General features: G+C 37.1%; 1 protein-coding gene across 1 annotated transcript in view; it reads left to right on the top strand.

The window, feature by feature from the left end:
• The window catches only part of SLC25A21 (solute carrier family 25 member 21), a 520,315-nt gene extending 500,948 nt beyond the window's left edge, over positions 1–19,367 (top strand). Inside the window, exons 4-6 of the mRNA XM_055132085.1 lie at positions 6,333–6,399; positions 14,567–14,626; positions 19,248–19,367. Of these exons, the coding sequence (XP_054988060.1) occupies positions 6,333–6,399; positions 14,567–14,626; positions 19,248–19,367 (247 nt within the window). The remainder of the gene's footprint in view (positions 1–6,332; positions 6,400–14,566; positions 14,627–19,247) is intronic.
• Positions 19,368–24,797: the final 5,430 nt, after the last annotated feature.

Genomic DNA, 24,797 nt, shown 5'->3' on the forward strand with positions numbered 1-24,797 from the left:
AGGAACTAAAGAAAGATTCTAGCCTTCTTGTAGGAGCAACCTATTTCCTGGTACAAACAATTTCCAAACGTTTTATATATCCTAAATTAGAAAAATAATAGCAAAACCAACAGACGGGAAAGGGGAAGCACGCTGTGATTGTTCTACTCCTTTTTAGTCTCTTTACCTGAGTCAAATGTTGAAAATGTTGAGCCATTTTTATCCCAGTATTTATCTGTGCTTAGATTACAATAGTTGACTTCAAGCAAGTAGCTTTTTTTTCTTCATCCATCCAAATGGATTAAAGATGTTGTCAAGCACAAGACACTTAATTAAATATATGATACATTTGGGAAGCCAAAGGTTGGACCTCAGACAGAATAACTTAAAATCGGACCTTAGGAATGAGAGACAGCAGGAAGACTTCTTTGAGGGTATGACTTGCTGCAAATGAACCACCAAGATAGGACACAAGCTGGAACTCACAGGAAATTCCACACTTCCTTGCTTTATACAGTCAGCATCTTTTCATTGGTTGGTCTGTGACCTTGGAGCCACCCAATATGTTAAATAACTTCACACTTTAAAAATGGGGTGGGGTAAATGAGGGATAAAATCATTTTTGTGGAGTTTGGCACACATCTGTATTTCAAATAAGCTATGTGTGAGCTGTGTCTTCGAGAAGAACACGTGCAGTGTAGTTTTGATCTTCATTTTATAGATGTACATAAGTAATACAAGGCCTGTTTTGATTATACAATTAAAAACAAATGTGACCCAATATTATAGGACTCTGTGTCTACTTATGTTTGTGAACAATAACTCTCATCATTATAAGATCCATCATGGCTTTGAAACCTGGTGCCTCAATCTTATATTTGTCTAGGAGCTGTTCCATGGTCCATCTGTGACATGGGCTTCTCTCACAGGCTATCATACCAAGGGGGTAGAGTTTGGTGTGTGATGGGTTCCTGAAGGAGCAATCAAAAACTATTTCAAATGGTTCTCAGTATCTTTCAAAACATTTTGCTTAACATTTAACAACTCTCTTTGGTATAATTGTTACTTAAGAACTGCAATTTAAGACTTTTTCAAAATTTAAAAACTATTTGGATCAAAATGGTTGACAGTTAATAGAAGACATCACTGAAAATAGCTTGAATTGCATTTATTTTTAATTTAACTTAACCAGCAATAGAAAGTATAATTCCAGGATTGGTTGACTTCTATCCAGCCTCAGTTTAATAAGGTTTCTCATGCAGTTAGGTCAACATTGAGCGACAAAGGACTTTTCTAGCCATTTTCTTATTTTCCTTAGAGTCGAAACTCAAGACTTCCTGCTACACCTATCCCTGCTGATTTATAAACTAGATTTAAGTCATACATCCATGCCTAGCCTACTTGCTAGAAAGGTAATGGCCCCATAACAAATGGTTTGAACAATTTCTCTTTCCTTTTGCACTGTAATGACGCTCACATTTCTGAACATCATGTACCCTGAGAAACAGCAGAGTTGTGGTGAGTGCTTCTGTTGGGTCAGCAGTCAGTAGTGCCCCCACTGATTTTTTGACAATAGACTTAATTTTAATCTTTTGTTTTAATATTTGTTTTTATCATGTTACTGCATTGTCTTTTTCCACATCAATACATCATTGTGGTGTTCCCTATAAGGGTAAAAGTTTATTCTACTGGGAAAAAGAGAGTTTATACTAGGGTATACTTTTTTTCTCTCATTCTGATCCAACTAAAAACTATTTAATCTGCAGGTTAATAGTTTTCAAAAATAAATTATATTCATCTAAACTCAAATCTACGATTCATGTCAGCCCTGTTTTCTGTTACTGTGAAACATGATTGAATGGAAATGGGATGCAAAACTTTGTTTTGAATTGCTTCCTCATCCTAAAATAAAGAATGACAAGATGTTCTTGCAACAAAAATAATTTTTACTAAGTGTTTCCAAAATTATTTTAATTTTATTTTTTAAAAAATCAGTCTAACCAATAGGTGAGAAGGTAGAATTTGATTTGAGTTGCTGACCTCTTTTTGACCATGCTGTGAAGAGACATCTCACTTGCAAAATGGAAGAAATTATCACACATCTTCAAAGAATTGTTGTCTGAGATTAATGAGATTAAAATAGGTACATGTTTCCCATATATATTTATTCTTAGAAGAGTGGCTAGTAGGTTATAAATATTCAACAAACTTCAAAAGCTTTTCCTTTTAATAATATTAGTGATTTCCACAGACACCCAGGTTAAAATAATTGTACATAGCATAATTCAAAATCAGGCTTGCTACTTTCAGTAGTAACAAGCTTGAGAAACAAACTGTGAGGGCTGCCACTTAATTCATACTTCATTTTTATGGGAGGTCTGGCATTGGCTCTTGTGTCTCTTCAAAATATTTATTCCATCAGCTTGATGTGGGTCAGAACTTCAAACCAGAGTGGTGACTTTCTTGTTTTCTTGGGGAAAACTGCCACCAATGCGCCATAAACATTAGAATCTCACTTTCTGCTCATCTGGGAATATCCAAATGTGTCAATTGGCTTCTTGAAAAGTAAGCAGGATGGAGCATGTTGATATGAATCTCACAAATCTCTTCACTTTCATGGTAATTGTCCTGATAAGCAATGTACTCTGTATTTCAAGCCAAAACTAAAACGAAGTAAAAAAAAAAATTGGCAGAATTAATTGTGCATATGGCTATAAACATCAGTTCTTTAGCAGAAAAGAAAAAAGGTATACCTCTTCCCAAGGCATTGTAGTTTCTTTTGGTTTTTAGTGTATAAATATATATACATAAATTTTAGTGTATAAATATATTATATACACAAATATAATATATATTGTACTTTTGTTAGGAACGTTTTCAATGATTACCTAATTAAATGAGAAAAGTTCATCTGCTTGAACTCTTGCCCACATTCTCTTGCCTCAGTTTTGTCTTGACTCCTCTAATTCACCCTTGGGCATATCTCTGATGAAGGTGCCTTATGGGGTAGGACATGGCCTAGACATCCTATAGTAGTCACTTTGACTGTAGAAGCCAGGGAACTTACTTTTGAATTCAGAGCTTTGGGGTATATTAATAAACTCAACTCAAAATGGTTTCAGTTTCAAAACTGAAACTATAGTAAATACAAGGAATTTACTATAAATACACCTGAATATCTCAAAGGATCACAAGAAAAGGTAACTGCCAAGATTCAAGAAGGGTCCAAATGTAGCTATACTTAAAGAAATCTCATTGTGGAACTTCTTTCATCCATTTAGCTTCTGCATGCCCTTGCACTGTGGGTTCCTTTTTATTTTTTTAATCATTTCACATAGAGATTCTCTAAATGACAGGAATCATGAGTGCCATAAATATCCTAACTATATTTTTAAATGTCAATCTTTTTATTCCCAATGCCAAAATACTGATGAAAATCTCTGCTAGATCTATCTTGGATCAGACTCACAGGAACAAAAAGACAGAATATCATTTGGTTCCATTTGGTAAGATGCCCAATACACTGCTGCCTAAAGGCAGTATCATATTGTATTGCTATATTGGTTCCAGTAGGGAAGTCCTCCAAAGAGGCAAGGTCTGACTGTCCCATATATATCCCCTCTTGCATAATATACTGTGCAAACAATGCAAGTTGATAATCCTAACTTTACATTTGCCAACAAATACTACCTGAGTCTGTGATTCCATTAGAACTTTTCCTTCACTGTAAGAAAGTGCTGGATGGTGGGATGGCTGAATGGGGGAGGGGTAACTGCCCATAAAAAGAACTGAGCAGAGACCATAGAAAGAGGGGGCACATCAAGGAAGCATCCCCAACATGAAGCAGAGGTCTCTGGACCTCCCAGCTCTTTTTATATTAAATCCTTATGGTCTGCACAGCTGTCTCTCTTTCCTCTTGCCTTACACCTCTTTTTAATATTTCTTCCATCATTTTTAAAATGAAGACCTTCTGTGTTATTTATAAGACTTTTATCCTCCAGAGCAGCAGTGCTCTACTTTAGGCAAAAGTTTTAAGTAAGAGAGAGTTTGTATTCGAGGAAGAATTTTGTAGTGTCCCCTTATTCTTTTTCTTAGAATAACAAAATTTGAAGTTGGACTAGACCAAGCCTGAAGCCATCAAGTCTTTCCATTGTTGACTACATCCCGTGCCTGGTATCCATAACAAGTTGACAGACTGCTTGCTCACATGTCATTAAGGGGGTCTCACCACTCTTCAGGAGAGCCTGTTCTAGCTCCACACATTCTGGCTATGCTAGAACTGCAGTTTTGTTTTAACCTCCTACTGATCCAAAAATGTGTTTCCTCTTTGTTTCCACCCAACACCTAGAAACAGAGAAGTTTGAACCTCTTTCCTATATTTTTTCCTTTCATGAACTCCACCATGTTCATCATGTTTCTCTCTAGGATTTCTCTTCTCCAGTCTGAGCAACTGTTCTTTCAGCAATTCTTTATTATATGGGGTTTCAAGTGTATCTACAAGCCTTTTCCAAAGTTGCACCTACTTAACTGGTCCCTCTTAAACCACTAACTTGCAGCCCAGCCACCATGAACAGGAATAAAATTTCAGATAAAGAAGAATCTGTTCAAACAAAACAGAAGTAATATATTTTATTGTACATAGAGAACTTCTTTTCAGGAAAATCACATTTATCATTTGGGCAGCTCAAATCTAAGTTTAATTACTCTCAATAAAATTATGTAAAATGATTTTCACTGAATTTCTTTGAGAAAAACTACTGGCATTTAAATTTCACAAGTGTTAAGAAAAAATCGATGTTGATGTGAAAACTTCAGGCATCTGTAATTATGAGTGAAATGGGAAGAAGGTAGGAGGAATTCATAAATTGTCCTAGTTCTTCAATCATGTATCTATTTTACATCCTCTTTATAATGATCTAACTATCCATTAATTTTTAAATGGTGGGCAGAGTAAGTCCATATTTGGGATATTTGATTCCTCTCTTCATGAAATCTATATGCTTATTAAGTATGTGAACCTGGTATCTATCTCTGTGTGTGTGTGTGTGTGTGTGTGTGTGTGAGAGAGAGAGAGAGAGAGAGAGAGAGAGAGAGAGAGAGAGAAATAAGCATCCTGACATCTACCTACACATCAAGGAGCTAACAGTCTAGAAAATATAAAATATAAGGTAATTTCATTGCTGTCCCTAATTGTAGGGGACTGTATAAACCAGGAAAGAATGTCAGTCAAGTTGAGTTGGGTAGCAGATAGTTAATGTGAATGAACTCAACTTTCTTATATATACCAGAAGCCAGAATCAGAATCCAATTTAAGGAAGTAGGAGTGAAAGTCAATGGATTCTATCTGAGTAGCCTCAGTACCAACTGAAATGTATAACTTCAAATAAGGACACTCAAGTCCTATTATTATCTGTAACAACTTATCGGCTTATCTACAAAAATAATTACCATGACAATAGAGAATAGTCTGTACTTTGACACAGTTTCAGGTTCTAAATGAGGTTATGGATTACATGTGTGTGCGTGCACGTGCGTGTATATGTGAGTGTGTGTGTTTCTAAGGCAGATATTTTTTTATTTTAAATCTTAAAATCTAATAGAAATTAGTAGTGACTTTTTATAAATCTTAAACATATGCTACTCATTTGTGTAAAATTTTTTTCTGAAAACATCTAAATATGTGAGCATGATTCTCTCATCATGGGTGGAAATAGCTCTCCCTGGCCCTGTGAGATTGCATGCAAACAAGGGAGTCTGATGTTTCTTCTGTCAATAACACATGAGTCAATAATCAGTCCTTGATGACCTTTCTCCATGTCCATTAAAGGAGGTTAAAAAATCGTGATGATCCAGGACAGAGCTCAAGCCCTAGTTCCCTTGTATTAGTAACACTAAAATTAAGGATTTCATCACCTGATTAGCCTCGAGACATTTCCAACTAGTGGGCCCAGTGTAACCTTAACTTCATTTGATTACCACAAGGGAAAGGGGGGAAAAGACAGTAGAAAGATGTAGAAAGCCTGCACTGCCACACAGATGTGAAAATTACTTTTATGTTTCTTACTGAAAGGGGAAAGAGACAACTTCATCTTGAGGTGCAAGTCATGGTGGTTCAGCAACTTATTTAATGGAGTCTAGTCTTAGTATTATTGATTCTTCTAAGCTTCCTACTGACAGTAAACATAGATTTCATAATCCCTCCATTTTGAAAGTAGAACACAGGAAGATTATGATTAGTGTGCTACATTGAAAATTAGGAATGCTTTAATATTGGTTTCTTTATCCATAAGCAAAAGCAGAATTGCCTTTTTTCCTAATTCCTTTACATACATGAAAACTTATTTATCCAATAGGTTGCTTGGTTTCTACAAGGGAATCCTGCCACCCATCTTGGCCGAAACACCCAAAAGAGCAGTAAAGGTAAGCATTTCTACCAAGTACAAATAGATTTTTGGAATAATACCTATAGCATTAAAATGTCCCACTATAAACCATGGGATATAAGTGTGAATTAAATGAGACTCAAAAATGGAATTCAGAAATTATAGAAATTGTATTATAATTATACATGATCAATCTCTCAAATACTGGCTTGTAGAATTTTTTACAGGCAAAGTAACTCCTTTCTAATGGGGAAATTATAGAAAAAACACAGTGGTGAATGAAATTAATGTAATCAAACTATATAAATCACAAAATAGTTGGAACTAGAGGCAATTTACAAATTTTCCTTTAGCGCACTAATTATTGCAGGATGGGGAGGTGGGTGTTGGCAGGGAGAGTGGAAAGGTAGAAAACCTTTCTCTCTAAACCAATGCAATGTTATAACAGCAAACTTTCTTTGTATATACTTATATAACTCATTTATTTGGCATACTAACTTCATCACCCTCCTTCCACCCTGTCTCCTCTGTTAAAATTCCCTGTTCTGGTTTTTGCAAAATTGATACTTCCACTATCCCGATTTCCATCTTTTTAACCACAATGCTATAGAAGTTTTACGTACTACTTGCTGGTTTGGTATCTGGATAGGAACATGGAGATCTGGCAGGCACTCCAGAGGAGAAAGAAATAATCTAATCATTCTTTGAATATGTTCTCCCAGAGAGGAAAAAAGTCCTGATCACAGTGCCTGTGATGGCATTAAATTATCCTCTTATCCCACACCACTGACATCCCCAAATAGGGCTTTACCTTTCCATATTAACAAGGATAGTGTAGACTTAGGGTGCTTTTCTTTCTAACTATTGGCATAAAACTTTTTTTACATGTATTGCTTGAATTCCCAAAATTCCTGAAAAGTAACAATGGGAAACATATACTTTTACTCACTAAGTTAAGAATGCAACCAGGTTAAGAAGTATAATAAAAAAACAGCATATATATATATTTTTTTTCACTTTTAAGTTTATGTCAGAACAGTAATTCAAAGGATCTAATTAAGGTCTAGAAATTAGAAAACAAAGCTTTGAAACATACTTTCTCTCTAAATGCACCCTCTTTGTTACCATCGTTTTTGAGATTTCATATTATTATTTCAATACAAATTTCATTAGAAGGATCTGAATCACAGTAGAAAATCTGGAAAAAGTTCACCAAAGTACACAAGAGGGCTGAATTGAATTATGAAATGGCTTCACTTGATAAAAGATTGCCCAAGTAAACAAACAGTGCAGAGTTCCTGTTCGAAAGGAAAGTCACTTTGTCTCCATGGAATAATATAGTCATTTGTTCAGTGTTTCACATGTATAAATAAAGCAAATTATAACAAAGTTTTTTCCTGGAATTTTTTCCTTAATCTGTATATAAGGGACAATACATAGATTAATAGTTTTAATCATTTTAAACCTTAAAGGGATTACATTTTATCAATGTTGAGCAGTCTTTAATGGAATAAAAATAAAGTTGAGCTGTACAAAACTGAGTTAGTCTCTATGTTAAAAAAAAAAAAAAGCAATGCTCCCTGCCAGAACAATGGTTAACAGATGAACTTTTGGGCAACTGGATATAGTGTATGTGTCCCAGACATCTTGTTTCAAGTAGATTTTACCTTAAAATTATTGAGACATATGGTAACTGTGTTGACTTTTTAAGTATAACTTGGAGTTAAGTATATCTTTGCCAGATGGATAACTCTAGTTTTTCAACACAATTTGTGAAAACATCCATTTTAGAGTTATTTATCTTAGGATTTTTAGGTAAGTGAGCATCTATTAATAACAAGTTCATACATCATAAATTGTCCCATAGTATTTTCAGAGTTTGGGGGAAAATATTTAGAAACTATGTATATTTCACACATTTATATGTAGTTCCACATGTTTACATAGTCGTTCTGCATTATTTATATGTAGATATGCAATACATATATGTATATGTATCTTTGGTACTGACACTTCAGTTATAATCATTACTATAATAAAAAACAGGCAATGTTCGGATTTTTCTATACTTTCTTCTTTGAAATGAGATTCATCATTAAAATAAAAAGACCCTCTACACTATATAAATGAAATTATCCCTTCCACAAAGTAAGACCAAGTTAGAGTTAGTATTACAGTAAGCGAAAGGAAATGAATACCAGACAGAGACCAACTGATCGCTCAGGATGAGAGATGCTGTATTCCAGGTTACAGGTTTTAAGTTAGTCTTGAACATCACAGATCTGGAAACACCATTTTTCCATCAACAGATCTTCAATGACTGCCTAATACTAACTAAACTCATGAGACATTATAGATTGTGAAAGCTGTTTATTCACCACTATATCCTTACAACTATCACTATGTCTGTATGTAGTTGATATTTAATAGCTCTTAGATTAATAAATGAAACATAAATGAAAACCAAAAAAATAATTTTTAACAGGAAACTTTAATGCCCGTCTATTCCCCACAAATTCCCGCATCTATTTTTTATAGTTTCTGGAAGGTCAAGACTTCCAATTTTGACCAACATGGAGTAACAAGAGCCATATTAACTCTCTAGTCTGAAGTTGCAACTATAAAAAATAATCAAATATATGAAACTACTTTTTAAGACACTGAACAGTAGACAATGAAAGGTGATACTATCAGAAATAGAAAGCAAATGGACTTCAGAGATGGGCTGGATTTATCCAGTTAACTACCTTTAGGGGGTTTCTAGGCCCAGAGGCAGGAAAGGGAAACCCAGGCAGAGCACAATGGACTCATGGACTCTGAAAAAGAGCTTGAAGACTCAAGCAGATGAGAGAGCAGGATTCACAAGACAGACAAACAGGGAAAGGGAAGCTGTCCACAGAGCAAATTCCTAAGACCCTCAGAGGGACACCTCAAGTATTGAGATAAAGACTAACCGGAACATGTACGTAGGAAAACTAGAAAAAAAAAACACCTAAACGATTAGAAGGCACTAGTTCTTGGCAATCACACAAGGCTGGGGCTGTAATAGTTTGGCCTGTTCCCATTAGTTAAGCTGGAAGGCTTCAGCTTGTCTTCTTAGAGGACTTAGAAGGGGTTTGCCTCCATAAAAGTGGGCAATAATTAGTTTGAGCACTGAAATGCCCGAATGGATTGGGCTGTTTCCATGTCATTTAACTGCACCCCAGAACAGTATCTGGATGTTAGATTAGTCATCCATTTGCTTAGTGAGCATGGATTAAAGCAAAGGGAAGCGAGACATCTGAAAGGCTGGGTCAACTTGGCAAACTGTACCAGCCTCCCCTCTCTAACAATAACATGACACTTCTCTAGGAACCCATTACCAACTCTCAGCCATAGCCTTCTCCTTAGAATAAGTCCAGACAGACTACTAATTTCTGTTTTCTGGTACATAGAGTATAATACATTCGACGCAATATTTTATACTGTAGGTTCCCAGACCAGTTATAGAATAAGAATGTTTTTTAAACTCTTTAGTCACACATTTGACTCCACGTAGGGAACTTTATTACATGATGATTCTCCTAATTGTACCCTTAGGGTGTAACTTCTTATCTTACATTATGGGGTATTTTTATCACATCTGTAAATTAACAAATTTTATGTATACAAATTTACTGAGAAACACCGACCATATAGGAGTAGTGTTGCCTTGAATGTAGTTGGCATTGGTTTGATCCCTGGCATCATATACGGTCCCCTGAGCACTGCCAGGAGTTATCCTTGAGTACAGAGCCAGAGTAAGCCCTGAGCAACACCAGGTGTATCTCCCATATACAAAACAAAACAGAAAAGAGTATAGTTCTACTAGATAGTTTTCTTCTGATCTTTGAATATGGGAGACATCCAATAAATATCTGTTAAGTGAATGAGTGACTATTTTTAGAAAATACGGGTTTCAAACTCTAATGATGACTTTCTATTACTTTAGTATTGCTGAAAACCCATTTTGTTTTTAAATTTTTTTATTAGTGAATCAACATGAGGTAGTTACAAATTTATGAACTTTCATGTTTGCATTTCAGTCATACAGTGATCATTTACCTATCCCTCCACCAGTGCTCATTCTCTTCCACCAATGTTCCCATTATCCCTCCCACCACCCCCACCCCATCCCGCACCACCCCACCCTGCCTCTGTGCAAGGCATTCCCTTTTGCTCTCTTTCTCCTTTTGGGTGTTGTGGTTTGCAATAAAGGTATTGAGCAGCCATCATGTTCCCACTATGGTCTACTTTTGGCACGCATCTTTCAGCCCAAATGGGTCCTCCCAACATCCTTTACTTGATATTCCTTTCTCTATCTGGGCTGCCTTTTCCTCCAGCGTATGAGGCCGGTTTCCAAGGTGTGGAGCAGACCTCCTGGTCCTTATCTCTACTACTCTTGGATGTTAGTGTTCCATTCTGTTACTTTATATTCCACATATGAGTGTGATCTTTCTATGTCTGTCTCTCTCTTTGTGACTCATTTCACTTAACATACTTTCCATGTTGATCCACTTATATCCAAATTTCATGACTTCATCTTTTCTAACAGCTGCATAGTATTCCACTATGTAGCTGTACCAAAGTTTCTTTAACCAGTCATCTGTTTTGGGGCACTCCGGTTTTTTCCAGATTTTGGCTATAGTAAAGTGCTGCAATGAACATACAAATGCAGATGTCATTTCTACTATGCCTTTTTGCCTCTCCGGGATAAATTCCCAGGAGTGGTATTGCTGGCTCAAATGGAAGCTCAATTTCTAATTTTTTGAGAATCATTCATAGTTTTCCAAAAGGATTGAACCAGTTGGCATTCCCACCAGCAGTGAAGGAGAGTCCCTTTCTCTCCACATTCAGGCCAACACTGGTTGCTTTTGTTCTTTTGGATGTGGGCCAGTCTCTGTGGTGTGAAATGATACCTCTTTGTTGTTTTAATCTGCATCTCCCTGATGATTAGTGATGTAGAGAATTTTCTCATGTGTCTTTTAGCCATTCGGATTTTTTCTTTGAGAAAATTTCTGTTCATTTCCACCTCCCATTTTCTGATGGGTTAGATGTTTTCTTCTTGTAGAGTTCAACCAGTGCATTGTATATCCTTGATATCAACCCTTTATCAGATAGGTATTGGGTGAATATCTTTCCCATTCTGTAGACTGTCTTTGTATTTTGGTCACTGTTTCTTTTGAGATGCAGAAGCTTCCTAGTTTAATATAGTCCAATTTGTTTGTCTCTGTGAAAAACCATTTTTCCTTTGAAAATCTTCCTTGAACTATTGCTTTGTTTACATCCAGGAAGTTAGATTTTAGTTGCAAATGTACAAATTAAAACAAGATTTGTTTTCAGTTTGAAGTACAATTTGCTTATTAAAGTATGTAATAAGATAATTTTTACACCTCTTGAATTTAGCATATTAGCAATTTATTTCTGTGACCTGTAGAGCTTCTTTATTCATAGGGATCTAAATCATTTCATCCTCACAGTTTACCAAAAGCTTCCAGAAAGACTACTGATGAATAAGAATCACTAGTAAAAACTTTAAAACTTTTGGCTTATAAAATGACGAATTCTTAGGGACAGAGACATGTCTTAACAGATTGAGCACATGCTTTGTAAGCAAGAGACCCAGGTTTAATTCCCTTACAGGGGTTAAGGCACTCGTCCTGCACACAGCTGATCTCAGTTCAGTCCCAGAACTACATGGTCCCTGGAGCACTACCAGTAACAACCCTCAAGCACATAGCTAGGATTAGACCTTGAGTACCCCGAATTGTGAATAAAAAGCGCCCAAGATTAATTATTTAATAAACTCGTTAACTTCGTGTTCAATGGTTTCTAGTATATGCTCATCAAAACAATGGTGTCCCTGGTGATATTATTTTAGTTTTTGTTTCTGTTTTTCTTTTATTCTTTTTGGGTCACACCCAGCGATGCACAGGGGTTACTCCTGGCTCATGCACTCAGAAATTACTCCTGGCGGTGCTCGGGGGACCATATGGGATGCTGGGAATTGAACCCGGGTCAGCCACATGCAAGGCAAATGCCCTACCTCCTGTGCTATTGCTCCAGCTCCCTGGTGATATTATTTTTAAACCAGGATAGTTCCAGAGAAATCACCATCAACTATAATGTTAGACCAAGAAAACAGGAATTTATCTTTGTTTGTACCAGTATCTCATGTGTCTGGTATATACCAGGAAGCCAATAAGTATATACTGAATGAGTGAACTCCTATTCTAGAAAAGTCTGCATATATAGTTAGTCTGAGGAACCATGGCACAAAAATAATTCCTGGGTATTTAAAAGACTGAAAATATATCTGATGATCTAATACTGACTCTGGCTGCTCAAAGAATAGTAGAGTCATATGCAGACAGAAATACCTCTGACAACACAAAAAAAAAGAAGTATATTTTGACCTCAAATCTGCATTGTTTTCTTACCAATTCTACATGACTATAAAATAACAGAGGAAAAACATTTGGGTCCATAGGAATACCTTTGACATTTCTGGGGACTTGAGAATTAGGACCTAATAGGAACTAAAAGTATGTCTCATCTCTGTGATAAGTAACTATCTCACAGAATCCTCAAGGAAAAAACATATGTTCAAGTATATTTGTTGTCCAAAACATAATATTTTTAAAGGAATGAGGAAAAAATATGTTTGGGACCCTCATGGGTGAGATGTAAGATGTGGATGAGATGTAATTTGGTCAGCATCTATGGAAAATAGTGTGGAATTTTCCACAAAATTAAAAATTGAGCAATAGAGCTAACATATGAACTCAACTCCTTTCTTTTCCTGGTTTTGATTTGGGGGCCATCCCTGGCAATGCTCAGGTCTTAATCCCGGCTCTGTGTTCAGGGGCCACTTATGGGCAGTATTTGGGGGATTCTATGATTCTATGGTAGCTGCATTCAAGGCAAGTACTTTAACACCTCTACTATATCTCTAGTCCCTAACAACTCCATTTCTAGGTATATATCCCAAGAACACAGAAATACTACTTTGAAAAGATATACATGCCAATAATTATTGCAGTGCTGTTTACAAAACCAAGATCTGGAAACATCACAAATGCCCAACAACAAATGATTGGACAAAATATATTGGATAAATGTGTGTGAATACTATGCACCTGTCATAAAAGATCAAGTCCTACCTTTTTTCTGAGACATGAATGGTTCTGTAGAGTGCCATACTAAGTAAAACACATTAGGAGGAAAAAGACAAATGACCTCACTCATATTTAGATATAAATAAAGGCAGTAAATGAATAGATAGCTTCCAGTAAAATGAAACCCTCAGATTATGACAACAGACCTGAGGTTATAGTAGCAGGGAATGGTGAGCAGGAAAGGACTGTGGGGGAGGGATCTTTGCACTTTTGTGGTAGATGTTGTGTGGTCTAGATGTTGTGTTGTGTGGTAGATGCTGTAACCCTAAAATGACTATTTACACTCTCATAAGCCAATATTGCCTCAATTTAAAATAAAGAAAATTGCATGCATGGGTCTTAGTATAATGTCTATTGAATGAATGCAATCTTTTTTTAACATCATTCAATTTTAAAGAAGAAACAAACATCATTATTTATTCAAGTTAAAGTTAAACTGGCTTTAAGAAAGGGGATGAATTAGAACTAGAACAAGTTTGGGTTCTTCCTTAATTTATCATGGCATCTTTATCACCACTGAGAAATTCCCTGGAATAGAAGATACACAGCAATATGTGTAAAGTTGATAAATTATTGTCTTTTAAAGTGCATTGGAAATAAGTACATTGGAAAATGAGATTTCACTGAGAAAGCAGTTCATAGAGAAAACATAGAAGACGCAAGATTTTAGGTCTCTGCTTGTAAGTTTGAATCACTGCCATGAAAAGAAGTCTATTGATGTCTGGGGAAACTGAAAATGGTCATGGTAAATGGAAGCTGTATGGTTCATTTGCTGCTATAAAGGATTCCATCAGCTCTTCTGTAGGTTATTATAGCTTCATTTGAAAATATGAATGTTAAAGTAAGATTCAATAGCAACTACTGAAACTGAACTAAAAACATTGTATTGGATGGTTTTTCAGTTTTTAAATACTGTTAATAAAATAATTTGCTAAAGAAATTTGAGTCAATTAAAGGGTTTGTTGCAGGGAATTGTTATAAATCTCTGAGTTTGGTTTTATTTCACAGTTTTTCACCTTTGAGCAGTACAAGAAATTACTGGGATATGTGTCACTGTCACCAGCATTGGTAAGTGAGAGTATTTATTATGCTTAAGTGTGTGTGTTATTTCATAAAGCAAAATCTGGAAACAAAACCCTTTTGATTCCCCCAAGCCCAGCTACTAAAATATGAATTTGAGTTATTCAATGTTCAGCTACTTGTTGAAAGCCATCTTCCTAATAACTCACAATTTGGCTATTTTGTAGCTCCCAGTGATGAATTTATGATAATAATGATATACATAGAAAGTTTCATATGAGAATCGGTCGAGAATAAAAAATAAAGACAACATTTGTCAAAGAATTTAATCCAAAACATGCATGTGCTTATATACATATGGCCTATATCTGTTTGTGCAAAAGTTAACATATCTAAGAGTATTTTTTAACTGAACACTTTTCTAGTTTTACTCAACTGTAAGAAATTTAGGACTTTGGCCACTCTGTGGTTAGATACATACTGAATAACCTTTTATTTTATTTTGTGTTTGTTTGTTTATTTTCTTTTGGGGTCATACATGGTGATGCTCAGGGGTTACTCCTTGCTCTAAACTCAGGGATTACTCTTGTTGGTTCTTGGAGAACCATATGGGAAGCTGGAGATCAAACACAGGTTGACGGCATGCAAAGAAAATGCCCTACAACCAATACTATCACTCCAGCCACTGAATGACCTTTTATGGTCAAGGAGGACAGTAATCTGACAGTGACACAGCTCAGTTGGAAAATGAATACAACTGGTGATTTGAACATTTTCAAGTGCTAAACTTTTCCTTTTTTGGTGGATTTGACTACTTTTCACAATACATGTTCAATTATACTGCCCAAATTAAGTTCTACAAGGATATATCCTACAAGATGCCCAGAGAAGAATCTGCATTAATTTCTCCCTTCTAATCTATAAAACAATCATCGTCATCCCATTGATCGTTGATTTTTATTGAGCGGTCTCAGTAACGTCTCCATTCGTCCTAGCCCTGAGATTTTAGAAGCCTCTCTTTACTTGTCCTTCCCAACCATGCCGCATTGGAGGCTCTTTCAGGGTCAGAGGAATGAGACCCATCATTGTTACTGGTTTTGACATATGAATACGCGACAGGGAGCATCTCAGGCTCTCCCATGCGGGCAGGAAACTCTCGGTAGCTTGCCAGGTTCTCCGAGAGGGACAACGAGGCTATAAGATGCCGAGAGCTTCCGGGAGCTTGGTTTTATAATCTCTGAATGTTGGCCATTGATGAGATTACATGGCAGTTTCTGGGTGTGACTGCCTAGCTACTGGAAAATGGGGGATCTGGGCAGAAACACAACAAAACACAAGAAAGTCTACATTGGCTCTCAATTGCAGCCCTGATGATAACTCCCCAGTTAACCTGCTGAAGTACCTTAAAAAAAAGCCAGAGAAACAATGTTCTGAACTTCACTCTCTACTTTGTTTCAGAATAAGTATTCTGAAATAATATTCTGCTAAATTCTATCTTACCAAGAATATCTGTTAGTTTAGAAATCACACCAGAGCAACAGTACTGTGGGTTAAGGCTCTTATCTTGCATGTGGCCAACCCAGGTTCTGTCCCCAGCACCAGTTATGGTCCCCCAAGTCCCGCCAGGAATAATCTCTAAGCTCAAGAGCTAGGAGTAAGCCCTGAGCATTGCTGGATGTGGAAAGAAAGAAAGAAAGAAAGAAAGAAAGAAAGAAAGAAAGAAAGAAAGAAAGAAAGAAAGAAAGAAAGAAAGAAAGAAAGAAAGAAAGAAAGAAAGAAAGAAAGAAAGAAAGAAAGAAAGAAAGAAAGAAAGAAAGAAAGAAAGAAAGAAAGAGAGAAAGAGAGAAAGAGAGAAAGAGAGAGAGAGAGAGAGAGAAAGAGAAAGAGAGAAAGAGAGAAAAAGAGAGAGAAAGAAAGAAAGAAAGAAAGAAAGAAAGAAAGAAAGAAAGAAAGAAAGAAAGAAAGAAAGAAAGAAAGAAAGAAAGAAAGAAAGAAAGAAAGATAGAGAAAGAAAGAGAGAAAGGAAGGAAGGAAGGAAGGAAGGAAGGAAGGAAGGAAGGAAGGAAGGAAGGAAGGAAGGAAGGAAGGAAGGAAGGAAGGAAGGAAGGAAGGAAGACATGCCTATTTTCTAGGACAGTCTACTAATAAATCTAATTACACTACTTTGTATTATAACCCTAAAAAAAAGACGTTGGGTCCAACCTCTTGCCTGAACAAAGAAAAATTCTCCTGACATAATATAGAAAATGTTGTAGCATGAGTCCTAAAATTAACTACTTTTCTTGAAGTCCTCCATGTTCTATCTTCATGTCACTTTAAACTTTGAAAATATCTTGGTAAAAAGAATATTAAAAACTTCCTAGCAAGAGAATAAAATATGGCGTCCAGAGGGTCGGCTGGCTCTTCCCATATGGAGCATGTGAGCAACTGTGGTTCATTTGGCATCTCTTGAGAATTGAAACAGAAAAGCATTTGGCCACTCCATCTTCTGCAACCAAATGCATCCACATTGTGTACAGTTTTTCTCTTTTCTTGAACTCATTTATTCCAGTTTCTTTTTGATATAGCTAGACATTTAAATAGCTATTAAATGTCCCCCTGCGCTTTCACATGAAAAACTAGGAGGCTGGAAACCCTAGAGTTACCGCTGGTCTCTGGAACAATCTAAGTAACACAATCTGCTGATAGCTGATCAATTCTTTTGACAAGGGACTGCTGAACACTGGTTCTGACAGCAAATGTAGCTGAATTTTATAGGAGAACCAAAAAAGGTTAGGGGGCGGAATTACTTGGAAGATTGCATTATAGTAAGTAATAAAAACCTGAACATCTGGATTTTAGCTTTCTCAGTCAGAAGAGTTTGGGACTAATTTTTTTCCCCACTTTTGGCTTCCATGATGGAAGTCTGAGATAAATGAATAAAATATTTGGTCTATTACCCTATATAAATATGCTTAACAATCCTACCAGAGGGGCATGAAAGGAAAACATCATTAGTTATCTCCTCTGTCCTGAATCTAGATCTGTTCCCATTCTTCCTCTTCATTATTATGTGCAACAAAAACAATGTCTTTTGTGTGGTGCTTTACAATGGATCTCATACTTTATTTTAACCTCTTATAATCACACAAGGTAGAGAAATTGACAACATTGTCTCCATTCTACATACAAAATATCTGTGGCTAATGAATGATTCCAAAATTTAGGCACAGAGCTGTAGCTAGCATATTTAATAGCTTTGTGTGAATCACGGAAAGGCACCCTTTCTCCTGACTAAGGCTTCTTCAAGGCTCTGGCTTGACATGTGGGAGGCATTCTGGATTCCAGCCTCGGCACTCACCTTTATGCACAAACCACTGTTCACAACAATCCTGCCCTTCTTCCACTTTTCCTTCCTTTCAAAGGTTACAGAACATTCTCCCTTTTCTGTTTTTGTCTCTTACTTGGAAGACGCTGGGCTGGAGCAATTGCACAGCGGGTAGGGTGCTTGCCTTGCATGTGGCGACCGGGGTTCGATTCCTCCTTCCCTCTGGGAGAGGCCGGCAAGTTACCAAGAGTATCTCGCCCACAGGGCAGAGCCTGGCTAGCTACCGATGGTATATTCTATATGCCAAAAACAGTAACAACAAGTCTTGCAATGGAGATGTTACTGGTGCCCGATCTAGCAAATCAATGAGCTAGTGGATAACAATGTTACAGTGACAGTGATACTTTGAAGACCCAGTAAGAGTTATTGTGCTGTACTCTTCGTTGGTTTTTTCATCTCTTGGTGATATGCATTTACTTCTGTCACTGGAATCAGAACTTAAGCATTAAAGAATAAACTTGTTTCAAATTTGTTTGAATTTTTCTTGCAGTGTATGTATATTTGTGTGCTTTGATTGTTGTTATTTAACTGTTTGTTATTTTTGATAGAACTTTCTGAAAAGTTCTTCGACATTCTTAGAGAAAAATTCTTGACAGCTTTTCAATTGCAGAAATCCCTAATAATTGAAAAATTAGAATCCAGTATGCAACCATCTCTTGATACAGGTTCTAAATTTATTAGAGCCATTCAGAACAACCTAGCTATTTCTAATCTAAGCATGTATTCCTAAACTTTTTCTATAGGAGCCAGGCAATGCCAGTTTAAAACAAAGGAAAATACTAGAAATAATTTTTATTTTTTAAGTAACTAGAGCAGTGACTTTAAATTGAATCAGCTATGAATTTAAATGTTTTCAGCTGCACTGTTTGGTTACCTGAACATGTTTTTATAAACATTTATTTGTGGTTCTGCTTCTTTAATTTTTTCCTATGCTCAATAAAAGTGAAACTTTCCTTTTACAAGTCAAATTCTTTTAGTTGTTACATATGCAGATGCTTTAGTATCCTCCACAAGTCAGTAAAACAATGTTTCTCTTCATTAAGGGAAAAAGTCATTGTTGATGGGACTTTGACATTTTATTTTGAATTGCTAGGATGTGGTTTGTGGCTTCTGTAATTCCTTCTTCATGAATTGTCAGCATCTAATCAAGAACCAACGCTGTTTAGTAATGGTATATGGTGCATTTATATAAGTTTCTCCATCCTCATCATAACATTCAACTTCCTTATAGAATGAGTAGAATGCCTAACCCAGTGTACATGATAACTTGTTTTAAAGCATTGATTGATTTAATTTTTGTAGACATTTGCCCTTGCTGGATTGGGATCTGGACTAACAGAAGCCATCGTGGTTAATCCTTTTGAAGTAGTAAAAGTTGGCTTGCAAGCCAATCGGAATACATTTACAGAGGTAATCATTTAATATTCTCCTATTGTCAGGGGAACATAAAAAATTATTTTAAGAATATTTATATGAGATTATCAATCCAATTCTTCTCCACATATTAAAATCATAGTAAATTATTGTTAGGAAAAAAGCATAAGAGTTAAATTTCTTCCACAAGAAAAGTGTTAACATAAGTGCATTGAAGTTTCATAGACAGTTTTACATATTTTTATTTCAGAGTTGTAATATGATCTATAATGACTTATTTGAAAATGCTTTTCTCGCTATTAGCCAGACTTTTATCTCACAATGTGCTAGAATGGATGATCATAGTAAAAGTCACTGAGGTGATAATATTATTGGTTATTTTTTTTACACGATGAAGTTGTGCAGGGCAGTGTGGCTCAGTGGTCAGGTGCATGCCTTACATGCAGGAGACTTGGGTTGGACTTCCAGAACTGCAAAAAATAAAATTATTCTGGACCCAGAATGATGACTTAGATTACTGGAGCACATTCTTTGCATGAAGGAGGTCCAGATTTGATCCCTAGCACTGCATGGTCCCACAACCGCTGAGCTGGGAGTAACCCATGAGCACCGCTGGGTGTGATCCAAAGGCAACAACAAAATTTATGAAGTCACTTTTAGAAATTACCTCACCCCTTTCCTCACCCCACCCACTGCCCTTCCCCAAAGATTCAGATTATTCTTCTGGTTGAATCTGTATGTTACTGTAGCTACGTAGACTTCCCCACTGGAACCCAATGGGTCCTGACAACTAATTACTGGTCCATAAAATTCCATGATGACCCCTTCTCTTGGAGTGTCTGAATTCAAGTCCTTCCATACACCTAAAATTCCCTTTAAACTGCCAAACCCAACTGCTTTCTTTGTTCATTTGTTTTATTCTTTGGGTGTGAAGTACAAAGCCGGGGAAAGAAACAAGGGGATTTATATCTCAGGTCTTTTCTTAACCTTTTAATGTAATTCCACAACTGGGCAACATGTGCTGCAACAAATGGGTCTGAATTTCTCTGTAGCAAAATCCTCCTGCCTGCTACTTAAGCAGCTGCAACAAGTTCAGACTCCCCCCACCCCCGCCCCCCACCCCCGCTCCCACCCCATTTTTTGCCTGATGATGCTGCCTGAGAGCGTCCAGGTTCTTCTGGAGCAGTGGTGTGACAAAGGTGGGCCACCTTTCCAGCTGTGCAAGCCTCAGGACCGCGGGTTGGGTTCTTGTAGCAGCTGAGATCCGCTCAAGTGAAGTCAACCCTAAGTAGAAAGGTGTTTTTTTTATTTTGTTTTTCTTTTTGGGTCACACCCAGCAATGCTCAGGGGTTACTCCTGGCTCTGCACTCAGGAATTACTCCTGGTAGTGCTCAGGGGACCATATGGGATGCTGGGAATCGAACCCGGGTCAGCCGCGTCCAAGGCATACGCCCTACCCGCTGTGCTATTGTTCCAATGAGAGGTGTTTTTTTAAATAAGTTTCATAAGTTATCTCATGTTATGTGTGTTATCTCACTTCAGAAAAGCTTAAAATGCCCTCATCTTTGTTTCTGTTCTGCTTTCCCTTTATTCTTCCTCAGATGAGGGACAAAGGTGTGGGAAATAAGAGAAAAAGAAAACCACTAAACCACTTTCAATTGTTTTGTCTTGTCAATATGAAGCCTTTAGAACAGTTCCCGTGGAACATGGTCAAGGAAAATGTGACCAGTTAGAAGAAAAATGGGGAGTTCTTCCATCTTTGTATCGTTTTACCTGCTGGGAAGCTTGCTTGAGGCAGCAGTAACTGAACTAGTCATTGAAACACTCAGGTCTTCACCTAAGGCTCCTTATTGAGAGAGCCTATGGCCTGGGGATGCAATAGAGCAGAGTCCCAGGAGCTCTTACTGGAATGGAAAAAATGAGTTGTGAAAGCATTTCCTCTCCCACCTGGTGTTCTTTTCCTCTCCCCTGTCCTCAAGAAGGTTCTACACTGAGACAAGTAAGAGATGTTCATGTTTTGCATGTGCTGTGTCTTTGCTAGAACATAGTTAATGCCCTTTCATTCTATCATAAAAATGCTATGGGTATACATCTTCTCCATTCATTTACATAGGTATGGTCTGTTTATGTATATGGAGCCAACCAAAACAATTGGCATGAGGGAGAGCAATTGTTTGGGAGCCTTGAACAATGGTACTCAGGAGCTGCTGCTGGCTCTGTGCTATGGGGTTGTTCTCAAGGTTCTCAGTGGACCATACAATGCCTGTGGTGACTGAAGGGTGGGGGAACATGGGTCTCCTGCATGCAAAGCATGTGCTCAGCCCATTGAGCTCTCTGTCTGTCTGTCTGTCTGTCTCTGTCTTTGTCTCTGTCTCTCTCTCTCTCTGTCTCTTTCTCTCTCTCTCTTTCTCTCTCCTCCTGAAATAATTTTTTTAAGTGAAAGAATTTGATTGAGGCTTTTTTTTCAGAATTCACTGAACTAAAATCATTGTGAGATATCTACTTAGACAAAATAAATATGAATAGATACATTATAAAATATTTTCATTACTTTATTCAAAGAAAATGAGCAAAGTAGTGATCATATATAGTCACATTTATTATATATGCCAGTGTACGTTTCTATCAATTATAGAATTCATTATCTCTTTCTCTCGGGCTCAACATTTATCAGGATTCAGTAGCTGAACCAAGGTGGAATTGTATAGAAAATTTTGATAGAAGGTTAAAGTAGTTAGTAAGACACAATCACTAATATGTAGTAATGGGACTGCTTCTAATACAGAAAAACATCTGGTAGAAAGAAATGATGGTAAGTACAGAAATTTTGAATTAAGATTTTAAAAATAACTACCAGCAATTTTTGGCAAACACAGCTGCTTCCTATTTCTTTTGTCTAGAGCCTATTAATTCCAAAGACTTCGATCACTGATTAGCAGTTTATCTTCGCCAACACAAGGATACCCTTTTGTTAACCTCTATTAAATTAATCTAACCATTAGGTGTGCTCACTTGAGCATTTATATTTATTGCTTTCTTCATTCTGAGGCTTTTTTTAAGGTTTACAAAAGAAGTTTAAATGTGGGGAAAGTGGCAGAGAGGGAGCAAAAGAAAGGAATAGATTTAAGGTACATAGCATTGAAAAATTATTCATCTTTTTTAAAGAGAAATAGTTTTAATCCAAACATAGAGGTAATAACACATTTATAGCAGAAAACACAAAAAGATAATTTATATACCTATATATAACTTTGTTAATATACAACAAATCATCTGACACATAGAAATAGTATTTTCTGATAGAAATATGACATTAGGCACATGTTTAGTAGCTATATTTTAAAAGAAGCAGATGCCTTCACCTACTTTCAGCATTCAGTTCATGATAACCTTTCAGTACCTGTATTACAAACCATAATTCCCAAAAGGAAAGAAAGAGAAAGAGAGGAAGAGAGAGAAAGACAGACACAGAGAGAGAGAAGGAAAGAAGAAAAGTGCCTGCCATGAGGCAAGGTGGGGCAGGTGTAGGGTTGGAATTGGTAGGTGGGAAATGTACACTGGTGAAGGGATCATTGTATGACTGAAATGTATCATGAACAAACTTTGCAACTGTATATCTCATGGAGATTCACGAAGGAGGAGGAGGAGGAGAAGGAGGAGGAGGAGGAGGAGGAAGAAGAAACAGATGCAATTCATGTAATTTTATATTTTATTTAACTTGATATATCCAGAATATCATTACAATGTGCAGTCAATATAAAAATTATGTGAGGCATTTTATACTTTTTCACATTCTTTAAATACTATGTATGGTTTTTGGTTTGGGTTTTTTTTTTTTTTTTTGGTATTTGAGCCATACCAGATGGTGCTCAGGACTTCCTCCCAGCTCTGTGCTCAGGGATCACTCCTGGTGGGCTCAGGGGATCAGGGGTGCCAGGGATTGAACCTGAGTTGGCTACCTGCAAAGCAAGTGCCCTATCCACTAAACTATCTCTGCAGCCCAGACTATGTGTGTTTTTATACCTACCGTACATTTCAGTCTGAACTAGGACATTCCATATGCTCAATAGCCAATGATAGTAGTGCCTACCTTAAAAATACAGTTCAGGGGAACTGGAGCAATAGCACAGCAGATAGGGCATTTGCATTGCACGTGGCCAACCCAGGTTCAATTCCCAGCATCCCATATGATCCCCTGAGTATCGCCAGGAGTAATTCCTGAGTGTACAGCCAGAAGTAACCCCTGTGTATCGCCGGGTGTGACCCAAAAACCAAAATATATATACATACAGTTCAGGGATAGCAAACTCATACAAAGCTCTGACCAGGATATCTCTGGAAAAAATACAGTAGTCGGACAGAAGGGAAGAGATTAAGAGAGGGCTTTGCTTAGTTCAGTGCTTAATAAGAGAATGCACAAGGTACTTCTCTATGAATATTGGCTTTTGGAAGTAGCCCTTGCTCTTTTTAGAATATTTGGGGAAAAACATAACTGTGATAAAGAAAAGTAAGTAATTCAAACAAAATACTCTACTGGTTCTGCCAGGGTCAAGTTCATCTTTAGGGAGTGAGATTTAAATTTCAGCTGAAATTTAAATAAATGGTAAGTGGAATGACTTGCTTGGCCACCTTAGGACCAAACCTTGCACAGCCCAGTTTCCTAATCTTTATTAATGGTCCCACAACCCCCATTCCTTCCTATTCTATAATTCCTTTAAACATTTAAATTGTTAATTAAAACTTGATTTGTGTCCTGCTAACCCAGGTTCATATCCCTGGTACCACATATGGTCCCCTGAGTACTGCAAGGTGTGGCTCAGAAACAAAAGAGAAAGAATGTGTGTGTGTGTGTGTGTGTGTGTGTGTGTGAGAGAGAGAGAGAGAGAGAGAGAGAGAGAGAGAGAGAGAGAGATTCTTTCTCAGGAATAGTTATAGAAAGCTAACATAAATTCTTTTTTTTTTTTTTTTTTGGTCACACCTGGCAATGCACAGGGGTTATTCCTGGCTCTGCACTCAGGAATCACCCCTGGCGGTACTCAGAGGACCATACGGGATGCTGGAAATTGAACCCGGGTTGGCCATGTGCAAGGCAAAATGCCCTACCCGCTGTACTATTGCTCCAGCCCCTAACGTAAATTCTTGATCTAGGCCACTCAGTCACTTCATTGGAGGATATGCACAAATCTCGCTTGATGTTCAGCCTTTTCAGTGAATTACAGCTACCAGTTGTGGTAGAACACTAAATGGATCCAGGCTTCTTATTAACTGAACAGATGGCTTACCATTACTTAAGAAAAGAACAGCCGTTTTCCTAGGCTAATTTTGCAGGTAGACAGCTCTTGTTCTGCCAACAGTATGAGTTTAGACAACTTGTCTATACTGTTGAGCCTTTATTCCCTCATGTCTTTGATATGATCCACCATGGAATCCTACAATTGTTTGCTTTCCTGTTTCGTTGCCCTGAGGAGGTGAGTCAGC

Source organism: Sorex araneus, chromosome 3 (assembly GCF_027595985.1).
Source record: "Sorex araneus isolate mSorAra2 chromosome 3, mSorAra2.pri, whole genome shotgun sequence".
NCBI classification, from domain to species: Eukaryota; Metazoa; Chordata; class Mammalia; order Eulipotyphla; family Soricidae; genus Sorex; species Sorex araneus.